General features: G+C 49.7%; 2 protein-coding genes across 6 annotated transcripts in view; one reads left to right on the top strand and one right to left on the bottom strand.

The window, feature by feature from the left end:
- WASHC1 (WASH complex subunit 1) overlaps positions 1–6,789 on the top strand; it is a 16,419-nt gene extending 9,630 nt beyond the window's left edge. For all 3 annotated transcript variants that reach the window (XM_073544214.1, XM_073544212.1, XM_073544213.1), the window contains exons 4-11: positions 306–452; positions 1,119–1,255; positions 1,344–1,479; positions 1,546–1,753; positions 1,833–1,997; positions 2,073–2,231; positions 5,965–6,033; positions 6,271–6,789. In XM_073544214.1, coding sequence (XP_073400315.1) covers positions 306–452; positions 1,119–1,255; positions 1,344–1,479; positions 1,546–1,753; positions 1,833–1,997; positions 2,073–2,231; positions 5,965–6,033; positions 6,271–6,410 — 1,161 coding nt within the window. In that variant the 3' untranslated portion in view covers positions 6,411–6,789. The remainder of the gene's footprint in view (positions 1–305; positions 453–1,118; positions 1,256–1,343; positions 1,480–1,545; positions 1,754–1,832; positions 1,998–2,072; positions 2,232–5,964; positions 6,034–6,270) is intronic.
- Positions 6,507–17,308, bottom strand: part of DDX11 (DEAD/H-box helicase 11) — a 43,084-nt gene continuing 32,282 nt past the window's right edge. For 2 of the 3 annotated variants that reach the window (XM_073544207.1, XM_073544206.1), the window contains exons 17-26: positions 12,420–12,554; positions 11,603–11,715; positions 11,323–11,395; positions 11,141–11,244; positions 10,554–10,703; positions 10,175–10,243; positions 9,720–9,947; positions 9,470–9,545; positions 6,980–7,134; positions 6,507–6,632 (exon numbers count right to left, since the gene is read on the bottom strand). In XM_073544207.1, coding sequence (XP_073400308.1) covers positions 6,603–6,632; positions 6,980–7,134; positions 9,470–9,545; positions 9,720–9,947; positions 10,175–10,243; positions 10,554–10,703; positions 11,141–11,244; positions 11,323–11,395; positions 11,603–11,715; positions 12,420–12,554 — 1,133 coding nt within the window. In that variant the 3' untranslated portion in view covers positions 6,507–6,602. Of the gene's footprint in view, positions 6,633–6,979; positions 7,135–9,469; positions 9,546–9,634; positions 9,948–10,174; positions 10,244–10,553; positions 10,704–11,140; positions 11,245–11,322; positions 11,396–11,602; positions 11,716–12,419; positions 12,555–17,308 lie in introns of all 3 variants that reach the window. The other variant, XM_073544208.1, reaches the window with a different exon arrangement.

The raw sequence follows: 17,308 nt of genomic DNA on the forward strand, positions 1-17,308 counted from the left end.
TTCCCGCTGTCGTCCCCCCTCCTTATGCGCCTCCCGCCATCTGTCCCCTCCCCCCTACAGCTCCCTCCTTGTGTTGCCCGCTGTCTGTCCCCCCTCCTTGTGCGCCTCCTGCCATCTGTCCCCCCCCCCCTACACCTCCCTCCTTGCGTGTTGCCCGCAGTCGGTCCCCCCTCCTTGTGCGCCTCCCGCCATCTGTCCCCCCCTCTACACCTCCCTCTTTGCGTGTTACCCGCCGTCGGTCCCCCTCTCCTTGCACGTCGCCCGCCGGTTGTCTTCTTTCCTCCCTGAATTCTTCTCTTCTGCAGGTTTTCTCCAGTGCCAAGTACCCGGCTCCAGACCGTCTCCAGGAATACACGTCCGTCTTCTCCGGGGCGGATGATCCGTGGTCTGAGAAGCGAGCGAGACACAAGGTCCAGAGCAAGCACCGTCCGCTGGACGAGCAGGCGCTGCAGGTATTCCCACCGCGGCCATTCCTAGGCCGTTCTTGCTTTGGGATGTATAGCATAAAAGCAATGTTGTATAACAGCATCCTTTAAATGGCGGTAGAAAGAGCTGGTGCTGGTACTCCTGGACAGTTAATGGATCAGTCGCTAAAACACATAGAGCGGGGGTGTGGGGACCACAGAAATATACGACCAATGGATCCAATGATAGCAAAAAATGTCCTTTATTAGGGAACCTGAGATACAACCACTGAGGCAGAGATCTATATCTACCATCTTACTTACCATTAGGTCCTACTTAATCCCCTCATACAGCACCGGATAGTCTGTCAGGGTGTTTACTCATTCTGTACCTTTAGTAAGTGGTTGGATCTCCGGTAATATATTGTAACGCACCTTATGGCCGTGGCATGGGTTATGCGCACTCTTTTGCTTGTTTGTTTCACGTTCCCCATTTTTCCCGTTTTTGTCAATATTCCCTAATAAAGAAGACATTTTTTGCTATCGTTGGATCTATTGGTCGTATTTTTATGTGGTCCCCACACCCCCGCTGTATTGCTTTGGGATGTAGCAGAGCTGATCGTGCACTGTCCGTTCACGTCGATGACACGCGCAGCACTGCGTCATCAGTTTTTGCAAAGATCGTGATAATTGTCGTCCATCTGTGATCTACAGGAGAAACTCAAGTACTACCCCGTATACGTGAGCCCGAAGGTGCAAGAAGAAGATGCGGCGGAGGAGGGGCTGGGCAGTCTCCCCCGAAACATCAACTCTGTCAGTTCGCTGCTTCTCTTCAACACATCAGAGAACCTGTGAGTGAGCGAAGCAGCAGGAGCCGTGCAGAATGTCGCATGCAGCTCCAGCAGTGACTGCAGTATAAGGCTGCACTTGTGCTTGCAGGTATAAGAAGTACGTGTTCCTGGATCCTCTGGCCGGAGTGGTGTCCCGCACTAACCAGCCTCTAGAGGGCGACGATGAGGACCGGCTGTTCGATGCCCCTCTGTCCATCTCTAAGAGGGAGCAGCTGGAGCGGCAGGTGAGCGGAGCGCAGCGGCACCTGTCTGATCTCACCGCCACGTCTTATTATTGCGCTTCTTTCTAGACAGCAGAGAATTATTTCTATGTTCCGGACCTTGGAGAAGTCCCGGAGATCGATGTTCCTTATTATCTGCCAGACCTTCCCGGGGTGGCGGACGATCTCATGTACAGCGCTGACCTGGGTCCTGGCATCGCCCCATCCGCTCCTGGGGGACCGATCCCGGAGCTGCCCACCTTCAGCACAGAGGAGGTCCCCGAGCCGTCGAGGACCGGTACAGACTCTTCTGGGAGGAATGTCAGTATAATCAAGTCTTTTTTTATGTTTAATAGATTAACCCTTTAATATTTCAGATATGCAAGATGGCCGTCTTATGCCGCCACCGCCGCCTCCTCCTCCTCCCCCACCACCGCCACCTCCTGCAATGCCAGCCATTGTTCCACCAGCTCCGCCAGAGCTGCCTCCTTCACAGCCCACCCTAACTGTGCCCAGCAGAGCAGATGATAATGGGGACCCTGGTAAGGAGACCCTCACCCCTGTGGGCATCCGGCCGGATACTTGTCCGTAGCCTCATCTATTTATTTCTACTCCAGCCGCCATCCAAGGAGCCCCCAAAGAGGTGGTAAAGCCCTCCGACGGCCGCGCGTCCCTTCTGGAATCGATCCGCCAAGCGGGTGGCATCGGAAAAGCCAATCTGCGGAGTGTGAAGGAGAAAAAGCTGGAGAAGAAGAAGATGAAGGAGCAGGAGCAAGGTGACCCCCGGGGGGCCGCACGGGCCGAGAGGTTTAGTTATTGACAGGAGATTAGCGGTGCCAGCGCCAAGGTGCTGCCAGGCAGGAGCCGGATGGTGCGCAGCGGCTGGTACTTGGCAGCTGTCCTGGCTCTGAGAACATCTGCCAGCCGCCGATAATCGAGCCGAGTGCGAACGCTGCGTCCCGACGCTCCGCACGGTGGGCTCTGCTGCGTCTCAACCATAGCGCTCAATTAACTCTTTGTGGTGGAGACTATTGGAATGCGTCTCTATTGCTCCCTGTTATCATGTACAGTGGCATGTAAAAGTTTGTGCCCCCCTGGTCAAAATTACTGTTATTGTGAGCAGTTGAGCAAGTTGGAGATGAAATGATCTCTAGAAGGCCTAAAGTTACAGATGACACATTTACTTTGTATTTTAGACAACAACAAAAATATTTTTCATCTTTAACATTTTAAAAATTACAAAAATTTAAAATGGGCCGATGCAAAAGTTTGTGCACCTTGCTCGGTTAGTACCTAGTGGAGTCCCCAAGCATCACAGCTCATAAATGCTTTTTGTAGCCAGACATGTCTTCCTATTCTTTGAGGGATTTTCCTCCATTCTTCCTTGAGATTCCTCGGTCGTTTTGCTTCCTCTGCTATTTTGAGCTCTAACCACAGACTTTCAATGATGCTCAGACCAGGGGACTGTGAGGGCCATTGTGAAACCTTCATCTTGCGCCTTTTGAGGTTGTGTATTGTGGATTGTGACGTGTTTTGGGGATCATTATCCATGTGTAGAAGCCATCCTCTTCTTTTCACCTTCAGCTTTTTTACAGATGGTGTCATGTTTGCATAAAGAATATGTTGAGATTTCATTGAATCCATTCTTCCCTCTACAAATGAAATGTTCCCTGTTCCATTGGCTGCAACATAACCTCAAAGCATGATTGATCCTCCCCCATGTTGAATGATTGGTGAGATGCTTTTCTCCACACATACCTTTTGATCATTGTGGCCAGAGTTCTACTTTATCCTCATCGGCAGGGCTGGTGTCACCACCCGAGGCCCACTCGCCGTGTGGCACATTCCCAGGGCCATAAGATTGGGGGGGGGGGGGTGCCAGCACAGGCACTGCTACCGCCTTTCCAACCCCACCCTATCATGATTTTAAACTCTTTGAAATGCTCACCTCTCCCCGTTCCCGCAACTCGTCTTTTCCCTGTGTCCTGCCTCTGATGTCTCAGAGCAGAGGGCGCGATGACATCACTACAGCCCTCTGTGGTGAGCATTGCAGAGGGTCATAAGACACCGAGGAGACCGGAGCAGCTGGGGAACGGGGAAAGGTATTTGATTATGTATAGAGCATTATATGGGGCCCGGTATTCTGTGTGGTGCCTTATATGGGGTTTATTATTCTGTATGGGGCTCATTATCCTTTATATGGGGCAAGTTATTCCGTTATAAGGAGCATTATATGAGGCTTGTTATACTGTATGGGGCTTATTATTCTGTATTTAGCAATATATGGGGCCCATTATTCTGTATGAAGCGTTATGTGGAGCTCGTTATACTGTATGGGGCTCATTATTCTGTATTTAGCAATACATGGGGCCTGTTATTCTGTATTTAGCATTGTATGTGACTCATTATACCGTTGTTCTGTATGGAGCATTATATGGGGCTCGTTATTCTGTATGGAGCATTATATGGGGTCTGTTATTCTGTTTTGGAGCATTATGTGGAGCCCGTTATACTGTACGTGGCTCATTCTGTATTTAGCATTATATGGGGCCCATTATTCTGTAAGGGGCTCGTTATTCCGTTATATGGGGCCTAGTATTCTGTATGGAGCATTATATGGGGCCCATTCTGTATGAAGCATTAGGTGGAGCTCGTTATACTGTTTGGAGCACTATATGTGGGGCCTGTTATACTGTATGGAGGATTATGTGGGGCCTGGTAGTCCTCTATACAGTATACATGGGGCTCTTTATACTGTATGGATGATTATACTGTCTGGTCTAAAATGAAAAGTTTTCTGTCACACTGACTCCAGACTTTTGATTCCCCCCAGGGCACACACTGTGCTCTACGAGGATTTGCCTGTTTCTGAGCTGCTTTACAATTTGCAATAGATATCACTCATGTAATGTAAGAAGTAAAATCTTTGAAATTGCGCTATACCTATAGTTCTCTGCCGTAGCTGTGCATCATGAATCATGGTATGCGTTAAATAGGCCCACTGAGACTCTTTCGCCCGGGGCCCACAAAAACCAGGAGCCGGCCCTGCATATTGGTCCACAAGACTTGTTTCCAAAATGCATCAGGCTTGTTTAGATGTTCTTTCCCAGACTTCTGATGCTGAATTTTATGGTGTGGACACAGGAGAGGTTTTCTTCTGATGACTCTTCAATGAAAGCCAGATTTGTGCAGGTGTCAGTAGAACAATGTTACCACAATTCCAGAGTCTGATAAATCTTTCTGAAGGTCTTTTACAATCAAGTGGGGGTTCTGATTTGCGCCTCCAGCAATCCTACGAGCGTCTCTGTGAAATTTTGCTTGGTCTTCCAGAGCTTATCTTGTCCATTACCAGGAACAGTGGAGGTCATTTCCTAATTACGTTTCGAACTGAGGAAAGGACAACTTGAAACCGCTTTGCTATGCTCTTATGGCCTTGTCCTGCTTTGTGGGCCTCCACTATTGTCGGAGTGCTCGGCAGCTGCTTCGAAGACCCCATGGCTGCTGGATTTTGGTACGAGGTTACAGGAGGCTGAGCTTTTATAAAGTTGGGAAATTTGCATCACCCGGCCTTTCCTAACAATGATAGTGAGCAAGCCATAATCCTAACAAGCTAATTAACTTTGACCAAGGTTTCAGACCTTATCTGAGGGCACAAATCTCCAAGGGTGCCCACATTTTTGCATCAGCCAGTCTTCCTTTTTATAATTTTTAAAATGTAAAAAACTTATTACACCGTATTTTGTGGTTTATAAGACGCCCCCCCCCCCCTTGAGGAGAAAAATAGGAAAAAAAACTTTAATAAAAAGGTGGCGCTGCTTACAATCCATGTCTTATTGCTTACCGGGGGTGGTGGCTGTGGGGAAGCGGGGTCACAGGGTCGCTGCTGGCGGAGGCAGCAGTGGGGCGTTGCTGCGGACCCCAGACTGCGAGAAAGGGGGTGTTCAAACGTGTGACGCTGCGGGTGTTTGGTGGTGCGGGGGGGCTCTGCCATTTTGTGAAAGCCAGTTTACTTTGAGGTGGACTGTGGGGGGGGGGCAGCGCATGCGCAGATGGAGATCTTGGCGGTGAGATCTCTTCTCCCGAGATCTCCCGCTGTGCATGTGCTGCCCCCAACAGCCATTTTCACGGAGTCCACCGCAATGTAAACCATGGAAGTGTGGGGGTCCTGGGCTTTCGCAAAATGTTGCCGGAGCCCCCGCAGTGTCGCACCTCCAAATACCCCTTGCAGCAACGCGCCACTCTTGCCTCCTCCAGCAATGACCCTAGGACCCTGCTCCACTGCAGCTGATAAGGTATATTCGAATTATATTCCCCCCCCCCCCCCCAAAAGCAGAAAAATAGGATACTTTTTTGGCCTAAAAAACAAAGGAAATGTGTCGTCTTTAACTTCAGGCCCTTTAGGGATCATTTAATCTTCCCCTTGCTTAGACTTCTACATGCCACTGTATCTCCAGAGGGTAGGATGATGTTAGTTGTTTTTTTGCTGATGTCTTCTGTCTGATCTTGCAGTGAGAGCCACCGGGGGCGGAGGAGACCTGATGTCCGATCTGTTTAACAAGCTGGCGATGAGACGGAAAGGTAAGGGTCCAAGGAATGGGTGGGGAGCATGGCGGCAGTCAGATCACTGATCGGCCCTTGATGGCAAATCTTAGTGATGCCAATGTCTGGGGAGAGACGGCATCGTTTACTGTGCGCAGCACCTGCCGCTAGTAAAGTGGTGATGCGGGGTGGGGTATGATCCTAGGCTTTATGGGGGGGGAGCCTCTTTTAGGGCATATTCACACCTGCGTGTCGTTGACTCTGCTCTTTTCCTAGGTATCTCAGGGAAGGGTCCGGCTGCCGGCAACGGAGATTCTCCCGCTGGAGCATTTGCCAGGATTTCCGATAATATTCCACCCCTTCCCCCTCCACAAATGACTCCGGGAGAAGCTGACGAGGATGAATGGGAGTCCTAAGGGGTCACCGGCCAGTGGGCACATCTGGAGACCAGGGCTACAATGACGCTTGCGAGTCACAGGAGGAAAATGGAGAGATACAATAAGACGTCGCAGGAGATTTCATACAAGTTTAATCTTACAAAATATCAGATTCTTATAATAAATAGTGAAGGCGTTCGGTGATCTCTCCGGGGCGTGGTGGCGGACGGGTCAGGATGGCGTCTTCTTCATCTGGAAGAACTGCAGAAACAAAACCAGTTACAGGCTCCGCTGTCATGGCGGTATTTAAAGGGACACTCCAGGTCACACTGATATATAACCTTATGACGCCCAGTTACCATGTGCTTAAAGGGGACCTCTGAGTTTATGTAAATAAAGCTCAATTCTCCTTGCAAAACGGCTCTGTAATTTACTAAAATACTATGATGTACAGCACACTCACGGTGCTGCCCCAGCCTCACATTGCGGAGCTGTAAACCGTCAGCTTCTTGGAGTCCCTAAATATCCTCGTTGTGGCTTTCGTCCCACCCCCATCTGAGCTCGAGCTACATCGCAGCAGTGTAACAAAAGCGGCTGTGGGTACAAACCTTTCTAATGGAGGCAAAAGCGGGAGCGAAGGACGGTCTAACCTCTGTGCTGCCGCGGATCCACTGCGGTAGTTTACCGAGGATCGTGGGTCTGGAGTATCTGTGGTCTAAGAGGATGATGCTGGCGAAGTCACCGCGGTGCCGAATGGCTCGTCCTGCCGAGATAATACATTGTGAGCGACACTGCCCGTGTAATGCGTCGGCCGCGCATCGGTGCGGAAAAATGACTCCTTGATGCGAGTTTTACAATCAATATAAAGGTAAGAGATCCACAAAGATGTGGACTGAGTATTGGGGCTATGGAGTAGAAAACACAGATGACACGGGAGCGAGCAGAGGCCCAATCTTCATCATAGGCAGGTCGAAACCAGTCAATGCCAACTCCACAGGTGGTCCCAGTATGCTACACTGACTGGCAGGTGACAGGGTGTAGGCTTGGCTGGCTGTCGGCTGGGCCGGGCGTGGGGGCCTCGGCTGGCTGTCGGCCGGGCGTAGGGGGCTCGGCTGGACCGGGCGTAGGCCTCTGGAGAGGACTCCTACATACGGTTGTGTGGGTTTATATACTTTCAAGGAGAATGTACACCATCTTTTCACTAGGAATCATGTGAAAAGACTTGAGCGAGCCTTGGCTTAGTATTTTGCTGAGCTTATATTAAATTGATCAACCTATGTGGACCAGGTCTGTTATTCTACATGATCTGCCTCTGAAATATCAGCGTGATCGATCAGTGTGAGGGTAAACAGTTGATTTCTAGCAGAGCTGTGGACAGAGCGGCGCAGTATATGTGTGCGCGGGGGGAGAAAAGACTACGATATGACAAGAACTGCCATAGCCCCATACATCGCTGCTGCAATCCCTATTCCCTACTGGACACTTTCTTTGAGAAAACTGATATTTATTTGGTCCTGCCAATAAAGCTAATTTGATAGAGAGTCATGGCCAAAAGTGTTGGCACCCTTGGACTTGTTCCAGAACATTATTACATTCCCCGTGTTTTGTTAAACACAAGATGCTTGTTCCTTTGTGTTTATTGGAACAACATAGGCAAATTGGACGTAATTTCAAACACAACCCCCCCCCAAAATGGGCCAGACAAAATTGTTGTCACTTTAGCTACAATTTTAGATAACAACTTCGTTTCAAGCATGTGAGGCTCGTTCACACTCACCTGTGGCAAGTAACAGGCGTGGGAAATATTAAAATCACACCTGAAACCAACTAAAAAGGGAAGTTGACTCAATCTTTGCATTGTGTGTGCCACACTAAGCACGGAGAACAGAAGAGAATTGTCCGAGGACTTGTACCCTTGAGATTGTTGAATGTTTTTCAATAATTTTGGCTCTTAAATCCATCGCCAGAGATATCGATGTTCATTTGTCCACGATGCGCAACAAAATCAGGAAAATTACAACCCATGGCACTGAAGCTAACCTCCCTGGACATGGAGGGCAAAAAAAAATTGATTAAAGCTTGTAACGCAGGATAGTCCGGATGGTGGATAAGCTCCAATCAAGGTCCTAAGTAATTCCAGCTGTCTTGCAGGCTCAGGGTGTGTCAGTGTCAGCGCGAACTATCCGTACACATGTGAATGAAATGAAACACTATGGAAGGAGTCTCCAAAGGACCCCAAGCTGACACTGAGACATAAAACGCTACACTGTGGGATGCCAAAATACTTCTGGGACAGCGTCTTGTGGACAGATGAGACCAAGATAGAGCTTTTAGGTAAAGCACATCATTCTGTTTACAGAAAACAGAACGAGGCATACAAAGGAAAGAACACAATACCTACAGTCAGATATGGTGGAGGGTCACAGATGTTCTGGGGTTGTTTTGCTGCCTCTGGCACTGGCTGATTAGACTGTGTGCAAGGCCTCATGAAAACTGAAGATTACCAAAGTATTTTGGGTGGCAATATAGTGTCCAGTGTCAAAAAACTGGGTTTGCATCCTAGGTTATGGGTCTTCCAGCAGGATGAAGACCCCAAAACATACTTTGTTTCCATCCATTTCTGGGGGTTATTAAAGTGCTGGAGAGTCCTGAAGTGGCAGCAATGAGTCCGGACATGAATCCCACTGATCCCCTGTGGAGAGATCTTACAATCACTGTTGGGAGAAGGTGAAATATCAGACCAGGAGCGGATTGTAAGAAGAGTCCAAGATCCCGGCTGCGAGGAGGAAGAAGCTTGTGGATGGTTATAGGGAGCGACTGATCGCAGGGATTTATTCCAAAGGGGGCGACCAAATATTAACCTGAGGGCGCCAACAATTCTGTGTGGCCTATTTTTGAGGTTTTGTGTGAAATTACATCCAAATTGTCTTTTTTCTCTGTGTTTATTGGAACAACACAAAAAAAAGGAAAAACATTGTGTAACAAAACACGGGGAATGTAATAATGTTCTGGGGGAAATACGTCATTTTCTGGGATAATTTCAAGGGTGCCGACACTTTTGCAGCGACTGTGTACACATACGCACACATTACTCTTACCAATGGACTGATTGACGGCTTTCATGCACAGATTCTCGATGAGCACTTTCCCGGCAGACACCCCGTTAGTCTTGGGCTGAGGATAAGCACAGTGTTATAGGAGACCCCTTTACAATCCCCCCTGTGGCTTATTCCTCGTTACTGGCACAGGGCGGCCATCATTACCAGCGTGTGATCCAGATACGACATCTTCTCCTGCAGCTCAGGAGAGCGGATATTGGGGTACGGCATTCCCACCATCACAACGCACCTGCACATAACATGGACGGGACCAGCGCCAGAGAAAAGCAGGGAAATCAGGAAACATCGGGAGAAAAGCACAACACGTCCATCGTGGCATACAATAGATGCTAAAGGAAAGCGCAGAAAACACCGACCGGCCCAAGTCGTCAGAGAAGTTGATTCCTTCGCTCATTTTTCCTCCGACCACAGAAAAGAGCAGCGCTCCGGTCAGGGGTCCCGCGGATCGTCCCGAGTGCTGCGGAGACAAGTTACACAACCTCAATCCCAGAAGTCAGAAGATCCGGCTCCAGGATTAATGAGGCGCAATTTACACTATTACATGAGTGAAGACGGTGATTGCTGCCTCTGTGCGGGAGACCACTAATTACTGCTCGTTATTAAGGAGCCGTCATCAACGTAAGAGGCTGCGGCAAAGACGAGAAGTCAATCAGCGCTCCCAGGACGGCACTTAGCTCCTCTCACCTTGATGCACCGCGAGTACTCGGACAGGACCTGATCCACACGACTCGCCTGCTTAGGCTCCTGAAATATCTGTACGACCCAAGGAAACGGAAAGACACAGGCGCGTCAGAAATACCATGGCTGATCCTGTATTATACCCCAGAGCTGCACTCACTATTCTGCTGGTGCAGTCACTGTGTACATACATGACTGATCCTGAGTTACATCCTGTATTATACTCCAGAGCTGCGCTCACTATTCTGCTGGTGCAGTCACTGTGTACATACATTACTATACTGATCCGGTATTGCACTCCAGAGCTGCGCTCACTACATGTGACCTTTATCTGGTTCCCACACATATTGCTCGCGGGTTGTCACTGTCGATCACACACACAGACCTTTTTCTTTGCAGCCAGTCTCTTCATTGTTCCCGCCTTCTCCCAGTGATCCAGGATCAGCTTCTCGTACTCGTAAGAAGGGAAGAAGCAGACGAGACCACCCGGGACCACGTTACACAGGTTGGCCAGAATCCGTCCAGTCTCGTCCATCTGTGATAAGCGTCAAACAATGGACGTTATGTGAAAGTGAAAATGTGACGGACACCGAGCCGCGTGTATGCGACGGACACCGAGCCGCGTGTATGCGATGGACACCGAGCCGCGTGTATGTGACGGACACTGAGCCGCGTGTATGTGACGGACACCGAGCCGCGTGTATGTGACGCAGCACACAGCTCTCAGCCCATTGGACGAGAGGGATCACATGATAATTGCTGGTGTCCTATAGGGGCACAACTTGGGTTTTTCGTTCAGGTGTGCTCTGATGCATAAAAAAATGACAAATCTTGCACCGTTTTATGCATGCAGCTCACATGCAGAGCTATGCGATAAGTGGGAATATTCGGGCATGGAGATTAAGTGTCACAGATTTACAGATGGAACAATGCCTGAATGTTACGGCACAGAGGTGGTGACTGGCGAGTTACCGTTTCCGGCCGACCCCTCTTCTCGTAGGTGAATTCCAGCTGCTGATTGGTCGGCCCGCTGCACAGTACTACGGGTAGTATATTTTCAGGGGGAATCACGTGACCTGCAAGACAATCACGCACTGACGTGAGTACCATCAATGAGCGCAGAGCAGGACGGACGGACAGACGGCGTCACTCACCGCACGAGAACTCGACGATCCTCTCCGGCTGCAGCCCGGCCGCCATCAGCAACTGCTGCTTAAAGTCAGACACCTGCGAATGACCAGAACTAAAGATGATGGGGGTGACAGACGGCGACTGACCCCCTTATCGGTGCGGGCCCCGCATCTGTCATGAGCATGAAGGGGTTAACAAGGACTCTGCAGGAACGCCGGCCTGGTGCACGTGGAGCTATTCCCTCCGCGTCGTGCAAACTTCCAGAAGTGACATGAAAACTAGGTCAGAGCTGCGCTCGCTCACCGGCTGCATCGTCCCTCCAGCGATGATCACGGAGCGACACTCCCGCAAGACCTCCGCGAAGTGCACGGCCGGGTTCAGCATCAGGAACTTCAGATGGCTCCGTGCCACCGAACCTGCGGGGACAGAGCGCGGCTCATCCCTGCGCTGCACTGATCTGTACGGGACCCCGCAGAGCAGCGCTGCCCCCGGCGGGACCAGCGCACCGCACATACAGACCCCCGACCGATCGTTACCGGCCCATCACACCGCACATACACATCACAGACCCCCCACCGATCGTTACCAGATCAGCACACCTCACATACATGTCAGACCCCCCACCGATCGTTACCAGATCAGCACACCTCACATACATGTCAGACCCCCCACCGATTGTTACCAGATCAGCACACCTCACATACATGTCAGACCCCCCACCGACCGTTACCAGATCAGCACACCTCACATACATGTCAGACCCCCCACCGACCGTTACCAGATCAGCACACCTCACATACATGTCAGACCCCCCACCGACCGTTACCAGATCAGCACACCTCACATACATGTCAGACCCCCCACGATCATTACTAGTCCAGCACCTCACATACATGTCAGACCCCACACCGATCATTACCAGATCAGCACACCGCACATACATGTCAGACCCCCTACCGATCATTACTAGTCCAGCACACCTCACATACATGTCAGACCCCCGCCACCGATCGTTACCCGCCCGTATCACAACACACACTAAACCTGTCACAAAAGAGGTACAAGAAACAATGCATGAGCTAAAAAACAACGCGACTACAGAAGCATCAGGGATGGAGACCTTGCATCTGCACCAGGACACGTCCATCTTGGTTGGCATTGGTCAATGCGAAGAGGAAGCTTTCGATCTGCATTAACGGCGAGGCAGAACGCACCGGGTCGTTCTCACCGATCTCCTGTACAACATCAGCTGCCCCTGCAATAGGCAAAAAAATAACATTTCACATCTCATAATCCCTGTCTGCAGTCACCACTAGGGGGAGCTCCCTGTATAGAGAGATACATAAGATCCTGTCTGCAGCCACCACTAGGGGGAGCTCCCTGTATACAGAGAGCCACCCTGCATGTATTTACTCCATTCACTGCCAGCAAGCAGCCTGAATGATACAACTTCCCACCTCTGCTGCCTCTATTTCTCTGCTGTAATATATCCAAATGGTAATCAACTGAGCCACCCTGCATGTATTTACTCCATTCACTGCCAGCAAGCAGCCTGAATGATACAACTTCCCACCTCTGCTGCCTCTATTTCTCTGCTGTAATATATCCAAATGGTACAACTCCATACTTCTGCTGCTTGACCATTTTGCTGCATATTTAAATGTGCTTGCTAAAGCTTTGGTATAATTCATTTGTTGCACTGTATGTAATACTTACTGCTTTAGATCTGTGACTGGGGCCTTTCTAGATCTTATCAGGTGGAAGGTGCTATAGCATTTTGCCACATCTTGGTCTAGTGCCTTTGATCATCTAACCATCCCCTGGTGTGCTGGCCCCAGCTGCCAAATTATACCCAACCATCTCCCACAATCCCTCTCTCCTGACCCTGTAGTGTGGCCTATATATGTAGTAGTTGCTAAGGGGAAGCACGCAGTGTGGGGTACAGCACGCAAGCACCCCATAAGCAAAGCATCACAGAAGATAAGCATCCAGCAAAACGGCAGTTATACATGGCAGTAAGTCAGGGCAGGAGTCAGGTAACCCACACCTTGCCTTCCCCTTTAACCATGTGCTTTATTTTTATCCTCCTGTGTTCCCTTGCCATCCACATTCATCACCCTATCCCCCCTCCATCACGACTCATACACATCAGCCCCTCTATACTTCCCTTTCCCATGTACAGCTCCCACACACTCCTCACCTTCCTGAGAAACCTCAGCCCATCTTGCCCAAACACATCGCAGAAAAAAACTACTTACAATTCCAACAACTATTGGCTCTTTATCTTCCTTCTCCTACTGATTTCAGGGGACATCTCCCCCAACCCTGGTCCACCATCCCCCAACCTCGACCCCTACCCTACCTCATATCGAAACCACAATAATCTGATTAACATTACTTGCACTCCCTCATCTCAATCTTTTAATTGTGCCCTCTGGAATCCACGGTCTGCTTGTAACAAGCTTCCTTTCCTACACAACTACTTTCTGAACAACTCTCTTAATCTGTTGGCCCTCACTGAAACCTGGATTCAGGATTCTGACACTGTCTCTCCTGCTGCCATTTCCTACGGTGGCTTACAATTCTCTCACTCCCCGAGACCCACAAACAGACCTGGTGGTGGAGTTGGCATACTCCTGTCCCCACAATGCACTTTCCAGGTCATCCCCCCAGTCCCATCACTCTTATTCCCTTCTTTTGAGGTCCACACCATCAGGCTCTTCCGTCCCCTCTCCCTCAGGGTAGCGGTCATATACCGGCCCCCAGGCTCACCCACCCTCTTCCTTGATCACTTTTCAGCCTGGCTGCCACACTTCATGTCCTCAGAACTACCAACCCTCATCCTGGGAGACTTCAACATCCCCATTAACAGCCCTAATTCCACATCTGCATCCCAGCTTCTATCACTAACCACCTCTCTAGGCCTCTCACAGCTTTCAACCTCTGAGACACATAAGGACGGTAACACCCTTGATCTGGTCTTCTGCCAGCTCTGTTCAATCTCCCACCTAAACAACTCACCGCTTCCACTCTCTGACCACAACATTCTCTCCTTCACGCTCACAAATCCTCGCCCACCCCAGCTCATTCCTACCTACCACACAGTCAGAAATCTACAAGCTATTAACCCTCAGACACTTTCAGACTCCCTACACTCATCATTGTCCCCAATCTCCTCTCTTTCCTGTCCTAATCTGGCTGTTCATCACTACAATGACATTCTTAGAAGCACCCTTGACCAAGTAGCTCCCCTCACCCTCAGAACCTCCAAACACAGAGTAAAAGAGCCCTGGCTCACATCGCAAACTCAACTTCTCCAGCGATGCTCCAGGAGTGCTGAACGCCTATGGAGAAAAACCCGCACACCAGAAGACTTCATCCACTTCAAATTTATGTTAAGAACCTATAACGCTGCCCTTCACCTTGCCAAACAGACCTACTTCACCACCCTGATCTCCTCACTAGCCAACAACCCCAAGAAACTTTTTGACACTTTTCACTCCCTCCTCAGGCCAAAAGCACAAGCCCCTATCACAGACATTTGTGCTGATGACCTGGCCTCCCACTTTACAGAAAAAATAGATAATATCCGTCAAGAAATCTGCTCCCAACCACCAAGTGCTGTGACTCCCATCCCTTCCTACATCTCCCCTGGCTCACTCTCCACATTTGATCCCATAACAGAAGAAGTCTCCAGACTCCTCTCTTCTTCTCGTCCGACTACATGCACTACCGACCCCATTCCCTCACATCTCCTCCAGTCTCTCCAGTCGTCACAACCCACCTAACTACAATCTTTAATCTCTCCCTCTCCTCGGGAATTTTCCCATCCTCCTTCAAACACGCCATCGTTACTCCACTACTAAAGAAACCTGCTCTCGACCCATCCTGCACAAACAACTACAGACCAGTCTCCAATCTCCCCTTCATCTCTAAACTTTTGGAACGCCTAGTTTACTCCCGCCTTACCCGTTACCTCTCCATTCACTCCCTTCTAGACCCTTCACAGTCCGGCTTCCGCCCCCTACATTCGACTGAAACTGCACTCATCAAAGTGACCAATGACCTTCTGACAGCAAAACGTAACGGTGACCACTCTCTGCTCATTCTTCTTGACCTATCTGCAGCTTTCGATACTGTTGACCACCATCTCCTACTCTCTAGGCTCCAGTCACTAGGCATTAAGGACACTCCTCTCCTGGTTCTCTTCCTATCTCTCTGACCGCTCATTCAGTGTTTTGCTCTCTGGCTCCACGTCATCTCCTCTTCCTCTTGCTGTCGGGGTACCTCAGGGCTCAGTCCTTGGCTCCCTTCTTTTCTCTCTCTACACGGCCCCAATTGGACAGACCATCAGCAGATTTGGCTTTCAGTACCATCTTTATGCTGATGACACACAACTATACACGTCTTCCCCCCACCTTACCCCCGCTGTACTACAGAACGCCAGTGACTGTCTGTCCGCAGTCTCCAATATCATGTCCGCTCTCTATCTGAAACTCAACCTCTCCAAAACTGAACAACTTCTGCTCCCGCCGTCTACTAACCTCCCTAAATCTGACATTTCCTTCTCCGTGGGTGGTACCACAATAACGCCCCGGCAGCAGGTGCGCTGTCTGGGTGTTATGTTTGACACCAATCTCTCCTTTACATCCCATATACAATCCCTTGCCCGCTCTTGCCGCTTACACCTAAAGAACATCTCTAGAATCCGCCCTTTTCTCACTATGGAAACAACAAAAACCCTCACTGTTGCATTGATCCACTCTCGCCTGGATTACTGCAACGCTCTATTAATTGGCCTCCCCGTCACTCGACTATCCCCTCTCCAGTCCATACTCAATGCAGCAGCCAGGATCGTCCATCTGGGTAATCGGTACTCGGACGCGTCCGCTCTTCGCCAGTCCTTACATTGGCTGCCCATTCATTATAGGATCCAATTCAAAGTACTTGTTCTCACCCACAAAGCTCTCCACAGTGCGGCACCCCCTTACATCTCTTCTCTCATTTCTGTCTATCGGCCTAGCCGATCGCTGCGCTCTGCAAACGACTTTCGACTAACCTCTGCACTAATCCGTACCTCCCACTCCCGACTCCAAGACTTCTCCCGTGCTGCTCCTATCCTCTGGAATGCTCTACCCCAAGAAATCAGGACTATCCACAATTTGCATAGTTTTAGGCGCTCCCTCAAAACACACCTGTTCAGAGCGGCCTATCACATTCACTAATCAAAGTCATTCTCTGTGTAAGTGTGCATGCGTAGCCCATTCACTATCTCCATCCATCCTTCACTCCTGCAAGATGGCTGGACCTTCATTGTAAATACACCATTGTAAATACACACCTGTACTCTGTATCTCCCTCACCTCATTGTAGATTGTACGCTCTCACGAGCAGGGTCGTCTTATTTCGTCTTATTTTGCTTTAATTATTGTATTGTTAGCGTTGTTACTTATGACTTGTGTTTTGAAACTGTTAAACTGTAAAGCGCTGCGGAATATGTTGGCGCTATATAAATAAAGATTATTATTATTATTATTATAAGATCCTGTCTGCAGCCACCACTAGGGGGATCTCCCTGTATACAGAGATACATGATAAGATCCTGTCTGCAGCCACCACTAGGGGGATCTCCCTGTATACAGAGACACATGATAAGATCCTGTCTGCGGCCACCACTAGGGGGAGCTCCCTGTATACAGAGATACATGATAAGATCCTGTCTGCAGCCACCACTAGGGGGATCTCCCTGTATACAGAGATACATGATAAGATCCTGTCTGCAGTCACCACTAGGGGGATCTCTCTGTATACAGAGATACATGATAAGATCCTGTCTGCAGTCACCACTAGGGGGATCTCCCTGTATACAGAGACACATGATAAGATCCTGTCTGCGGCCACCACTAGGGGGAGCTCCCTGTATACAGAGATACATGATAAGATCCTGTCTGCGGCCACCACTAGGGGGAGCTCCCTGTATACAGAGATACATGATAAGATCCTGTCTGT

This window comes from Dendrobates tinctorius, unplaced genomic scaffold, assembly GCF_039654945.1.
Source record: "Dendrobates tinctorius isolate UK_male_01 unplaced genomic scaffold, ASM3965494v1 ptg000136l, whole genome shotgun sequence".
Classification (NCBI taxonomy): Eukaryota; Metazoa; Chordata; class Amphibia; order Anura; family Dendrobatidae; genus Dendrobates; species Dendrobates tinctorius.